Source organism: Podarcis bocagei (genome assembly GCF_964188305.1).
Source record: "Podarcis bocagei genome assembly, chromosome: 9".
In the NCBI taxonomy this organism is placed as follows: domain Eukaryota; kingdom Metazoa; phylum Chordata; class Lepidosauria; order Squamata; family Lacertidae; genus Podarcis; species Podarcis bocagei.
The window spans coordinates 24,263,871-24,276,855 of record NC_138134.1 but is presented as its reverse complement, the minus strand read 5'-3'; the positions used below and the strand labels follow the sequence as shown (position 1 = coordinate 24,276,855).

At 39.2% G+C, this 12,985-nt stretch overlaps 1 protein-coding gene across 11 annotated transcripts in view; it reads right to left on the bottom strand.

The window, feature by feature from the left end:
* The window catches only part of AASDH (aminoadipate-semialdehyde dehydrogenase), a 30,137-nt gene extending 17,152 nt beyond the window's left edge, over positions 1-12,985 (bottom strand). For 3 of the 11 annotated variants that reach the window (XM_081208758.1, XM_081208752.1, XM_081208759.1), the window contains exons 1-10: positions 12,730-12,899; positions 12,222-12,408; positions 11,479-11,730; positions 8,730-8,850; positions 7,574-7,884; positions 4,516-4,708; positions 3,394-3,635; positions 2,629-2,735; positions 1,566-1,738; positions 52-244 (exon numbers count right to left, since the gene is read on the bottom strand). In XM_081208758.1, coding sequence (XP_081064884.1) covers positions 52-244; positions 1,566-1,738; positions 2,629-2,735; positions 3,394-3,635; positions 4,516-4,708; positions 7,574-7,884; positions 8,730-8,850; positions 11,479-11,708 — 1,570 coding nt within the window. In that variant the 5' untranslated portion in view covers positions 11,709-11,730; positions 12,222-12,408; positions 12,730-12,899. The other 8 variants (XR_014011734.1, XM_081208756.1, XM_081208754.1 and 5 more) reach the window with 8 other exon arrangements.

The following is a 12,985-nucleotide window of genomic DNA, read 5'->3' as shown; positions in this document are numbered from 1 at the left end:
GTGCTTAATATAAATTATTAAGGACATTTATTTAAACATAATTTATCTTACCATGTGATGTGAATGGTAAAGTGTCAATCAGCAAAACCTCATCTGGGACTGCATGCCTAGGAAGACATTCCTGGAGTTTCTTTAAAATGTCTCTTTTTTTTAAATTGCCTTTGGGCACAACGAACAGAAGTAATTTTTCCTGTTGATACCATATCACAGTACATGTTTCCACTTGACAGTAGCCTTCCGCAATCTGAAAAATAAATTGATTACTCTGGCTTAATCTAGCAACAATTACAGAAAACTACAACTACAAGCAACATATAACGGAAGTAAATCAGATGCCTCTATTTTCCTCAACTCTTTCTTCATTTTATAATTCAAATCTAATTTAGTGACCATAAAAATTATTGCACTGAAGAACGAGCAGAATAAGTAATTTGAAAAGCTTGGTGGATGTTATTGCACTGCTGGACCTAGACAATGAGAGATGCATAAGCACTTTTTATTGAACCTCTATTCTTGTAGGAGTCTATAAATATTCCACTTACACAGAATGCTTGAAAGGTAGCTATTTGTCAGCTACAGAGAAAGGCAGGGGAGGTGGGGAGAGAACAACGCTGGCAATGAATACAAATATTTTAATCATGAGATAGTCATATCACAAATTCCTATCACATGATGTGAATGGAAAGTAAATAAATACTGTTGGCTTTGAGTATTGTTTGATTTTTCCAGTATGGCTGAAATAACTATCTTTCGGGGGGGGGGGGGAGTCTAGGCTACTATTAACCAGAGAGAATAATTTTAGAGGTTCCAAATGCATCTTCTATTGGGCATCTTCTGTAGAACAATATTCTACACCGTGAAAAGAAGGTATTGAATCGATAACAATCAAATAAGAGTTACTGAATACTCAATGTTATTTCAGAAAAGTACAAATACGGATGTACAAAAAAATAGAGAGGGATGAGTAGAGAAGACAAAGACAACAGCCTTCCCACTAGTAACACAAGAAGCACAGGGCTCAAGCAGAAAGTCTTCAGTGGGGTATCTATGAAGCCAGCTACAAGGCCATGTGCCACCTTCTGAAAGCAGACTACTTGCTCCTCTTCAATGCCATGGCTATCAGAGAGTTTGTGCCCGTATGTTACTCTCTGTTATCAACATTCAAAGGCAGAATAAAGGTAGTATGCATGTGCAGCCCTCATTCCCCGCCAGAGTTGGTATGGGAATGGGGTCTAGATTTTTAAAGGCAGGATTTTCTTGCATATCTTGGGGAACCCTATTGTCTAGAGGGAACCCTTTCAATCAAGTCTCTTGCCCCCTTTTGCTGTCCACATGAATTACGAACTGGGGAAAGACCATCAAAAGGAACTAATCCCCAGGAAATATGTCACGATTCCATCTTGTACAACAATCTTGCTGCTCCAGTTGCCTATTTCGGACAGTCTTCAAGGGTAGCCCTATGTAGAGTTCATTGCAGCACTCCAGACTTGAGATGGATAGGACAAAGATCATGACCAGACTCTCTCAGTCTACCTAAGAACTTTGATAGTTATTTATTACATTACCTGCTGCACATATTCAATACTGAGGCACTTGCCATGACGTTTAATTTGATTGTCCTTCCGCCCCAAGAATAACATTTCGGTATCCTTTACTCTTACAAAGTCTCCAGTTGCTCTCATTGTGCCCTTAGGTAGTGTTACTTCATCATCAAGAAAGCAGACACGTTCCTCACCTCCTGTTCAAAAAAAGATCATGCAGACCAAAGTGGTCCATAAGCAGACATCAAGAGCCAGAAAGATGGCTAAAGAGCAGATAACAAAAGAAAAAGAAAAAGAAAGCAACAGATATGCCATCCAGCTGGGGGAAGGTAGAGTTTTTCAAAAAAATTAAATACTGAAAATCTGAAACATTTACACTGGGTGACTAGAATGGATACAAAAAGCAACATCCTGCCTGATTATTTAAAATTTGGCTGATGCTGTCTTTAAAAAGTTGTCTTAGGATAATGACAACCAAAAATACCACATTTTAATTTGGATGTGCCAGTATGTTATGCCCAGCTAACAAGAACAGGAGATAGCATGCTAGTTCAGACAAAAGACTATTTTTAAAACAAATGCCGATCTGCTTCCAAGCACCACTATCTATATTATTCAAAAGCTTCAAGTCACCAATAAATAAAATCACAGGGTTGTTCCCAGAAGTTCTAAACGCAGTTAATAATAAAATAAAAGCCCTGCTGGATCAGAGGAAAAGCCCACCTAGTCCAGCATCTTGTTTATAGTGCTGGTCAACCGAATGCCTTCAGGAAGTCAGAAACTGTTTTACAGGAGAGTGCTGTTTATGGCTTCCCATAGGCAACTGGTTTTATTTGCCATGGTGAGAATAGAATGCTGGTCTAGATGTACCTCTGGTCTGATCCCCAGCGCACAGTGCATGATGGGAACAGCCTGCCCACTCTTCTCCAGCATACTGTCTTTGAATATGGGGGTTCAAAGTAGCTATCATGACCAGCAACTGTTGATAGATTTGTCTAATCCTTTTAAAGGACCATTTAAGCTCATGGCTTTCACCACATCTTCAGGTAGTAAACTCTGTAATTAAAAATATTAGATAGAAAATCACCTATGAACACTTGACCTTCACCTTCTAGTACGGCAGAACCATTAGCATCTTTGACTTCAACTATTGTTCCAGACAGTGGGGTTCCCAGTGGTACAAGGGAATCAAATCTAAAACCAAGGAGAAAAAAAGGGAAAAGTAATGTAGGAGTAGGAGACAGGGAGAGAAGTTCTAAAATATAACATCGAAAGTGAAGAATCCAGGAGTACTCCCAAACTAAATACTTGGCCCTCTTGGAGAAATGCAACTCTGTCCCGGACCACCAGTCAGAGTTGCGTATTCCCCAACCCGCGACACTTGTCTGGTTCAATTTTCAAATTATTCATTGTCATGTACCCCAAACTAGCCCCCAGACATCTGTTCAGATTTTCCACTGCCTCCCTGGGATTAGGTGGGAAAGTGTTGCAAAACTGTGTCTCATCTGCATGTTGATGACATCTCAGCCCAAACATCATGTAGATGTTAGAAAGCATCTCTGGAAAAAGAAATATGTCAACAACCATTTCTGATAGATGCTTGAGCTCATGTGAATTATTTCTTAAGATTAAAAATGCAACACAAGTACTATTCAAAACGTGACTACTTCTTTAAGGTCATTTTATCCAAATGTTAAAGGCCTGCCTTTGAAACTCTCTCTCATATCAAACACCCACAGAAGTCCACTAAGATCATTCCATCTACAGAGGATTTGTACTACTAAGCTTTTTATCATTTATTCATCAACCAAAGTGTGCATTGCAGGCAGCAAAACAGAATGACATTTCCTACCGGTGATCAGAACTAAAAACCTCCTCGGGAACCTTGTAGCATGTGGCCCAGCAGGAAACTTCTGTAATACCATAGATATTAAACACGTGTGTTTTGTTTCCCTGTCCTCTCCAACTTCTTAGCACATTCAGTCCAGGAAATGCTTCTCCACCGAGAGCTAAGATTCGCAATGACGTATCAGCAGACAACACTGTTGATTTAATGCGCTGAACTCCAAATCTGCGCAGAAGTGTGGGTGTAGCCTATGCATTATAGAAAATAAGTTTCCAGATAAGTATCTGCCATCCACCAAAATCTATTTCTGTTACTTATACTACCATATACAGCAGAAACAGGCAACTAGAAGCCCTGTGGACAGAATTTAGACTGCAACAGACTTAGGGCCCCTCTAAGTGAGAATGTCAGCACTGTAACTTTCTTATGTACTTTGTGCTGCTTGGAAACTATTAATGTTGGATGAAAAGAGAAATCAGCAGGATCAGTTGTGTGGCTACTGAGAACCCATTACTGGTTCTGCTAGTTAAGGACTATGGTCATACAGACTAGGTTCTCAAGATTTGGACACCTGGACACTGTCTCATGATGCTCACAATGAGTGATAGGGCTTTAATTCACTGCTGGAAGACAAGCCATGGCTAAGTGGTCTCTTTTCTCTCTGAGACAACCCTAAGCAGAAACTCTGCAAACTGCAATTACTCAGTGACTATTCTATGAGTCAATGTCCAAATTTTAAGAAGCTGTAAACAAAGGTTGCACATATCCTAAGTACACATATAGCTCAAATCCAAAATATTTACTTGGAAGCAACATGCTGATTATTTTTATTATTTTTAATTTTTTTTACTCATTTAATAAAAGCAGGTCAACTGAGTCTAAAGCTCATGTGGAACACTGACAGAAGCTACACTTGGAAAAACAAACACAGCACATTCCCCCCACCCCCATCCTTTTCCTAATGATCGTTAACGTGTCGGTCTCATTTTTCACAGTTACTGCACATTTTCATCGAGAGATTTAAAAATGCACAGAAGCCAAATGACTGTACTGATTGATCATCATTGTATTCCAGTGTTGTGCAGAAGCAGCATTCAGAGCAAACGGTCAGCACTTCTCATATCTTACCTGTAATACAGACACTCTGTGGTGCTGGAAAAGAGCCTCAGACAACTCCTGTGGCATCATTTTAACCAGGTTAGGAACTATAAGCAGGGAAGCCCCACTTGCCAGAGCAATGAACAGGTCAATTACAGATGGATCAAATGTCAGGGGAGAGGCCATAAACACTGTATCATCTGGTGTGACCTTAAATACATCTCTAAAGAAAAAAGACACACAAATACCTCTTCAACCATCGCATGCATTTTGGAATCCAAAAGTAGCAATTTCACAGATAGACCCCACATATCTAACAACGGAGATGTACAGAATCATGAAGGCATCAAACAGGCCAATGAAACCCCCCTCCCACCAGTATAAGAGGGCATGACAAGTTGAAAATGCTCGACTGCCCCCTAGCCACTTTCATTTCCTTCACCTGGAATATTCAATTATTCTGTGGGTCCAGTTTTCTCACTCCCTTAAGTCTTCTTGTTCTCGAGCTCTAACAGGATATATCTTTGTTTAAAATCTGTCAAGCTTGAATAATTATTTTCTATAACCTAGAATGTTTCCTAGGCTTCTTTTAAAAAAAACACTCAACATGAAACTGGAAGGTTTGCAATTGATTTTACTTTAATTGCTGGAAAATCCCAAAGCACAATAAAATGTTGTAAAATTAAACAAACCCAGCACAGAATGAGGTTAATTTAAAAGTGACATGGTGGGTGACTGCAGTCAAATTCTTCCTGTCCCACCAAATAGCTTGTCTCCTTGTAGTTACTCCCCAACCCCAAAGCTTTTTTTCCCTTTGTCATAGTCACACCTGGTATCAGAGCACTCATTTGGGGAAAAGTGTCTGGGGAAAGGGGCTGTGGGCAGGTAAAGCAAATCTGTGGCCATAGGGAGTGTTCTGTACTCCTCACCCAGCAAATCCTCAGCTCAGCCCACTTTCTATGTGATTGTGGCAGATCCTGAAATGCTGCTATCACAAAAGGCAGTAGGGTACAATCCAGCCAAAGCCGAGCGCTTTCAAATTCCATGGATTTGAATGGGAGAAAAATAAATAAAACCTAAAAGCACCTAACATTGCTGGATTACATCCAAAATGTTCTCAATGGTCCAAAATAAAAACCAGGTCAAGCAGATAAGGAAGAAAAATAATGAGTACCATGTTAGGAAATAAACTGAAATGAAGAAAAGAATACAAAAACTAAAGTGTTTTTTCAAGGCTGCCTGTGCTTTTTGCTTCTTTTTTTTAGAACTCAAAATGGCTTAATGGCTTAATTCACCCATAAGAAACATATGGTTTATTATTTCTGTTATGAAAGCAGTGCATCCAAACAATCAACTGGAATTACAACAAAGCTCTTGAAAAACAAAAATTCTGTTGGTGAGGGGAAAGATAAAAGTTTTAAAGACAATTAGAAACATCTTTAAAAGATAGGTTGTGATTAATATGAAAGCAACATGCCAAGATTATCTATCTTCAAAAACAACAATAGATATTTCCTTCTTACTCTGCAAATTGCAGATGCAGTTAAATAACTAGCTGAAATACTGTACCAAAAAAATTCCCAGTTTTCCAGGGGATGTTTCACCCATCCATCACTTGGTTTGGTTTTGGCTCTTTACACTCGATTACTGCCAACTAACATCTTTCAAAAGCACAGCATTAGAGGTGATGGAATTCTGCTTGTAGTATTAAATCTTGCTGGGATAAAGTGATGAATATTGTGTGACCCAGCCCAAGAGACATCAGTCTAGGATGTATCTGCATTGCTTGGGTGATATACCTGTATTATTTGGGATCTTCAGTTGTCTCTTTCCCCCAACACATCTGCTGATCAAGGAAGTAAAAAACACAAGCCCACAAAGAGAAGAACAAGGAATCTTCCTAATAATTTCTGCACAATTCATTTTTTAAAAAAGAGGTCCATATTCCTGTGGGGGCTCATATTTTAAATTTCTCTAACAGCCTTGTCAAGCTGATGGGGACTGGGAAATCAACTAACAGCAGACACAGGGTTCTTCTGGGAAAATCTGTACTCAAATGAGACATCAGATCTGAAACTCAACATTTGTTGCAAGGCGTATGAAGTTGCAATAGTTTTACTCTTGCAATGTTCTAGTATACCATACCATCACAAATAAATCAACGGCTGAGGTTTGCACATAACACTTAACTATGGTTTGGTGCGTAGATGAGTTTCCATGAGCCTGATCAAATCATCAGGTTCATTCACTCCCACCACCCCCGTGCAATGAGGAGGAGGAGGAGGTCTACAGTATTTTGTTTCACTTTTAAAGAATCTTGGCGTAACATTACATATGAACCAAGGGTTTTTACTTAAAACTATAATGGTTACTGAAAAAAGCCCATTTCATTATCCATGGTTTGAAGTTTACTTGCTTAACAATTAACTACTGCTTGTTTTAAACCAAATCCCTGGTTAATACTTGCTAAGCAGAGATTCTTTGATAGCAAAATTAAGTTCTCTCCTTCTTGCTATGAGAGATGGGGGGGTGGTGGAGTGAGACCAACAGGTCATTAGAATTCATGGAGGGTCTTCCACATAAACTGTGGTTTAGTCTAAGTGTGAACTGGGCCATTATGTTTGTACAGATGTACATTTTGACATCTGTCACTTGTGCTGCAATCCCACAGCCAATTCCCTGACAGTAAGACCCACTGAACTCAGTGGCACTTTCTATTCAGTGTATAGGTATACTTTATGTCCAAAATATGCCAAACGTTCACCACCCTGACAATGTTAAATATTAATTACAAGCATGCTATCAGACCACACACAAACTACCACCAAACTTGTTTAAAAAACAAACCTAGAATTAAATGAAGTCAGGCAAAAAACATGGTGTTATTCTGATACAAGTTCTGAATTCTGAATATTTACTACAAGCAAAATTTGCTGACAGCTATGGCAGAAAGTCATCAGGTATGCTGACTTTGATCCCGTGAAAAAGACAGGCTATAAATGAAAGCAAATAAATAAATAAACTGGGTCTAGCTACTCACCTTTATTTTTAAAAATCTATGAAAGGTTTTTTGGGAAAAAGCACTTACCGAAGATGAAGAATATTTGGCAGTATACATTTATGAGGTACCCTGACAATTTTAGGGATCCCTGTTGTTCCAGATGTATGTAAAATATATGCTATGGAGCATTGCTGTCTGACATCCAGCAGGTCTTTGAATGGTTTTGTCTCAAGCTGGTCCAAGGCTCGTGCCTCTAAGCCACTTGGCACGGCATAACTTTCATTGCTATTGTTTAAATGTTCAATATTACTGCCCTTCCTCTGGAAAAGAATTAAATCAACTTTTGGTATTTCAAAGTAATTATGGCAGAACAAATGCCCATGTGCTACTGTGAATTTCTGAAAGAGAGAAAGAATGGTTTTAATTGAATAATACTCGTGCGCAAATACTGTTGTTCTTTTCTCTATAGTGTACTCCTATGACAAATAAAAACCTTTCTAAAGTAATAAGAAATTTGGGATACCTAATCTGACTTGAAAGGCATGAGACATTTTAACCCTAAGGGTGCACCCTAAGAACTACTCCACAACAAGTAGACAAACCAGGAGTTTGCTACAGCCCAGTGAGTTCAATGGCATTTACTTCCAGGTATACTACTTTAATAAGGTTTTGAATTTTGTTGACTCTTTCCATCCTGAACAGGCAAATTTTCATTTTCTAAACAGATGTACAAATTAATGTGTATGTATTATGCAAAGTTTACATATAAAAATGAAGGCGACTGGGTTTTAAAACTAAGCAAATAAGCATTCAACTGCAATAAGTACCTAAACGCCTTGTGGGATCAGACCAAAGACCCAATTAGGCCAGAATTCTGTTTTCACAGTGCCCAACCAGGTGCCTATGGGAAGCCCATGAGAAGGAACTGAGCATAACTGTAGTCTTCCCACTTGTACAAAGAGTTCTTCCAGAAACTGGTGTAAAGAGGCATGCAACCGACAACACAAGGTATACTAAGACTAGTAGTCACTGATAGTCTTATTCTCTTTGCAAGTCATCCAAGTTGATGCCATCACTATCTCGAAGATTCTTACTTAGGAGTACATCCCACTGAACTCAGCAGGATGATTTCTAATAAAACATGCAATATTAAGCTGTATGTTTGATAAATGAAAGGTGAGGTGTAATTCAAAATCTCATTTTAATATCCCAATTAAAACATGTTGAAAGCTTTTGCACTTACATCAACTCTGTCCTTCTCCACAAGGACATATTGGAAGTTACACTTTTTCATGAAATATGCAGACAAGTTTGGAGGGGCATCTGGATCAATAGGGGAACAGGCAGCTGGCACTTGGAGAATTCTAGCAAAACAAAATACTTAATTTAGCAAGCGTTCTAAATTCTAGCAAACACTCTCAGCAACCCAAACAGAAAAATCTACATATTCACAGGTTTACATTAAAAATAGTTTTTTTGCTAGATGTTACGGCATTCAGAGTTTACCAACGTAATGAAACAATTACTTTTAGGGCCAACTACATGTGATGTCCAATGCATTACTGCTAATTACATCAGATGTATATGTTTAAAAATACAGATGTATTTGTTTGAAAAATTGCACAAACACATCATTTTTATCTGGACAGTATGGCGAGCCAAAGTTTTGCCCTTATTTCCATAACTGATCTCTGCCCCATGCTGCAATTAGCAAAGGGGGGGGGGGAATCTCCCAATGACACCAAACCTTCCCTTCACCATGTATCATGGGCCAAATAAAAATCCCCTCCTGCACTATTAAAAAACCAAGAAACTCTGACATAATTAGCAGCTCCTCCATGCATTTATTCATGTCTAGTTTGACCTTCAGGAACTGCTCCATGTGTTAGATTTCGCCCTGAACACAAATAACCTTTGTGAATAGGGTGTGCACATCTTTGCATAGGAAGTACGTAATATAACACAGGCTTTAGTTTATTGTACAGGCAACGACCGACTGACATGTGCCCAATTGGCACGCGATTGCACAGCACTGAACACAGAAGTTACCCTAAAATATCACTAAAAGGGCGGAACAGGAGTGGGGTAGAATGCTTTGCGTGGGTTCTGCCAACATGTGTGGGGCCCAGAACAGAACCCCTGCCCCAAAGGAGTAAGGAAATCTACTTGGAAATTTCCACAGATCTTTTCTGTCAGGCAAAGTGAAAATGAATGGCATACATCATAAATGTCAAATGTCAGATTTTCTAAGATTTTTGCAATTGACCTAAAGGCAGAAAGAAAGCCGTTATCAATAAATAACTCAATGGGTGCATGCATTTGGAGGAGGAAATGTGGAGAAGACTCATAAATGCCAAACACATTATAATTCTATTTTCATTTGTTGTGAGATTAGCATGCGAGCTGCATGAATTGCTTACCTAGTCACAAGACATCAACTAGGTATATAAATATAACCTATCATTATTTCAGCCATCTCTTATATACCTGTGTTTCAAAATAGAATTTCCCAAAAACCCTACTCAATGATTAATTTTTTTAAAGCTAGCGTCAACTGCTGACAAGTGAAAAACGAACTAGCTAGACTACTCCAGTTATGTTACATCATCCTAGCATCTTGGTTTAACATTCCATGCTTCAAATCCAAAAGTGAACATTACTACCTGCCAATCAATATTGATATCAATGTCAACCTGCTATCTGGTGGGAAGAGGAGAGTGTGGGCTGGATTCAATTTATTTTCCCTCCATCTCTAAGCAAGTCTTATGAGCTGTACTTTTGGTTCCAAAGACAGTGAGGGGAACTGTGCATTCAACCCCAAAAGCTGGATTCAGCCTGGAACTGTACATGCAAAACCAGTGCACGTGCAATAAACTGTGTAGCACACACACCAACCTGACAAGGGATGTGCATGTCACTATCTGCTTACACACCCAGCCACCCCACCCTAGATGCATTGGAACAAACTGCAACTTTTTCTTTCACTAAAAAAAATTGAGAACATGTTACTTAAAGACAATTCTCCAAAGGAATTCATACCTAAAGGTACTACTGTCCTGATTTACATAAAAAGTTGGTTGCACCCAACTAAGTCATACTCTGAGCTAACCCACTGAAACCAACCTATTTAAGTTAGTCATGACTTAAATCCATTGGTCTAAATGGATCTACTCTGAGCATCACTTAATCCAATACAACTCATTATCTACAATTGCTTCAATTTCACACTTTTATAAATGATTGCACATGGATACCAATAATACTTAAGCTCTAATCTTGTGTTTTGTGGGCAGCTTCACCCATATGATCCAGCAAGCTAATATCGAAACTGAGAAATTTCAAATGCAGTAGGGGAGGTAACTGTTCATAATGGGGTGGGGTGGGGTACAGAATTCTACTGTATGTCCAAGGCCTTGGGTGCATCCTTTTGGATCCTGTCCCACCAAATTAATAGCAGTTTTAGGTGAGCAAAGTTACCTGAAGTAACAAAAGCCCAGTATTTTTAAAGACAAATGGGTTTGGTTCATCAGTGTGCTCATCACTCCATCTAGTGGCTTAAGTTACTGAACAAAACAAATCTTAAACTGATGTGGAGATTTGGTTCAAGTGAAATCCTGTAAGCACTTTTCTAAGAGTAAGTCCCACTGAATTCAATGGGACATTCTTCTGAGTAAGCATTTATAGGATTTCTAGAGGGGCAACTGTGTTAATCTCTTGATGAAAGAACAAGGAAGTGTCATATCGCACCTTAAAGACTAACAATTTAGAAGTGAAGCGTACAAGATTTTATCCTGGGCACCAGCCCACTGCACGTTCACCTTTAAACCATAGTTTATCCTGTGCACCAGCCCACTTTAATGCAAACAGACAATTGTTTTTAAAACTAAGCTGGCTTAATGCGGTGACTGTAACATATTCTATATACAGTATAGCATATATAACATTTTGTACTCATGCTATACTTATAGATTAACAAAGTATAGAAATAATACCCTATAATCCAAGAAGGCAGATTTATTCCTGGGTAGCAGTAGAGGCCTATTTCAAATCGTTCGGTGAAATTACAATGTTTCTTCAGGAAATCGGTAAGTTCTGTGGCTAGGTTAATAACTGTTTTGTAAGTATAGATAACTGGAACCTTATTGATGCATTCATCAAAGCATACTGCTATTCTCTCAGGATATAAACTGGCTGCAGTCTGAACAATCTCGTGAAGAGTCATTGCCAATATTTATACAGCATACCTGTAAAAGAGGAAATAATAATTAAATATTTTTTATTTTTAAAAAAACACTTGTAAAACACAGCATACTCTCATAAACTTGAAAGAATGTGGAGGCATGTCTGTTTCACAAAATACACATAATACCCGTTTATCAATTCTGATGATTATCCCAATTCCACTTCCAACATTTTTGCCGTTCTGAATGAACAGTTGAGACGTTTTAAATATGACCTATTCTTCCAAGTAAGGAGAAAACATGAAAGGTATAATGTAATTTTAAAAGAGAGAAATAAGCATTTTCACAAATGCATATACAAACATTTCTCTCTACATATCTAGGGTATTTTAAATGAAACTAATAGTCCTCAACCTATTCCAACCTGGGACACATTTTTAATCCAAGGAAGGGATTAATTAACAATTAATTCAGTCAAGGAGGTGCTGTGGGTAAAAGGCCCAAAACTCCATGTGTGGCTGCCAGAAGTTTCACCTGCTGCAAAATGCTTTCACCTGGATACTTGTTTGGAGAGAGCTGGTTCAGTCCTATTATGTCAGTGGTAGGGACAGTTTTTCAGGCCAACGATGCATTTCCTCCTGGTAAATTCTTCAAAGGGGTGTGTGTACACGGCAGCAGTGGGCATTGCCATCTCACAGGTTTTACAATACTGCACTGTAGTGTCTTCCTAAGAAACTGCAGCTGTCGAAAAGAACAGGAAAACATGTAACCACCAGACGTTTTAGCAGCCGCACATCAAATAATAGTCACAAGTTTGTTTGGTCGTTTAAAAAAAGAGAAAATAAACATGGGAGGTAGCTCAATAGTAGCATGAGACTCTTACTCCTAAGGGTTATGGGTTCGAGTCCCGCGTTGCAGAGGGTTGGTTTAGATGACCCCCGTGGTCCCTTTCCATCTCCGCAATTGTACGATTATAAAGCACATCCACTCTCTCGTCAAGAAGGGAGCGAGGGGAGCTGCACAACTTCGACCTACAAGAGGCTCCCTCTCCCTATTACTCACGGCGAAACGGCAGCGTTCAGAAAACGAAAGAGCCGCCTTCACTACCACCGGATTAATAAATAAGATGGCAGCCGCAGAGTGAACGCTAAGCCGTCGCGGAACCGTTTATTATGCGGCCTGTAACACGGCTTGGCCGGCCCTCGATTTGCTCTTTCGTTCCTATGGCAACTGCGCGCGCACCCACCTGCTCCTTCCTCTTTCCCGCCCCCGCAAGCCATTGCAATCGCTCCGTCGCCGAACTACAAGAACTCTGCCC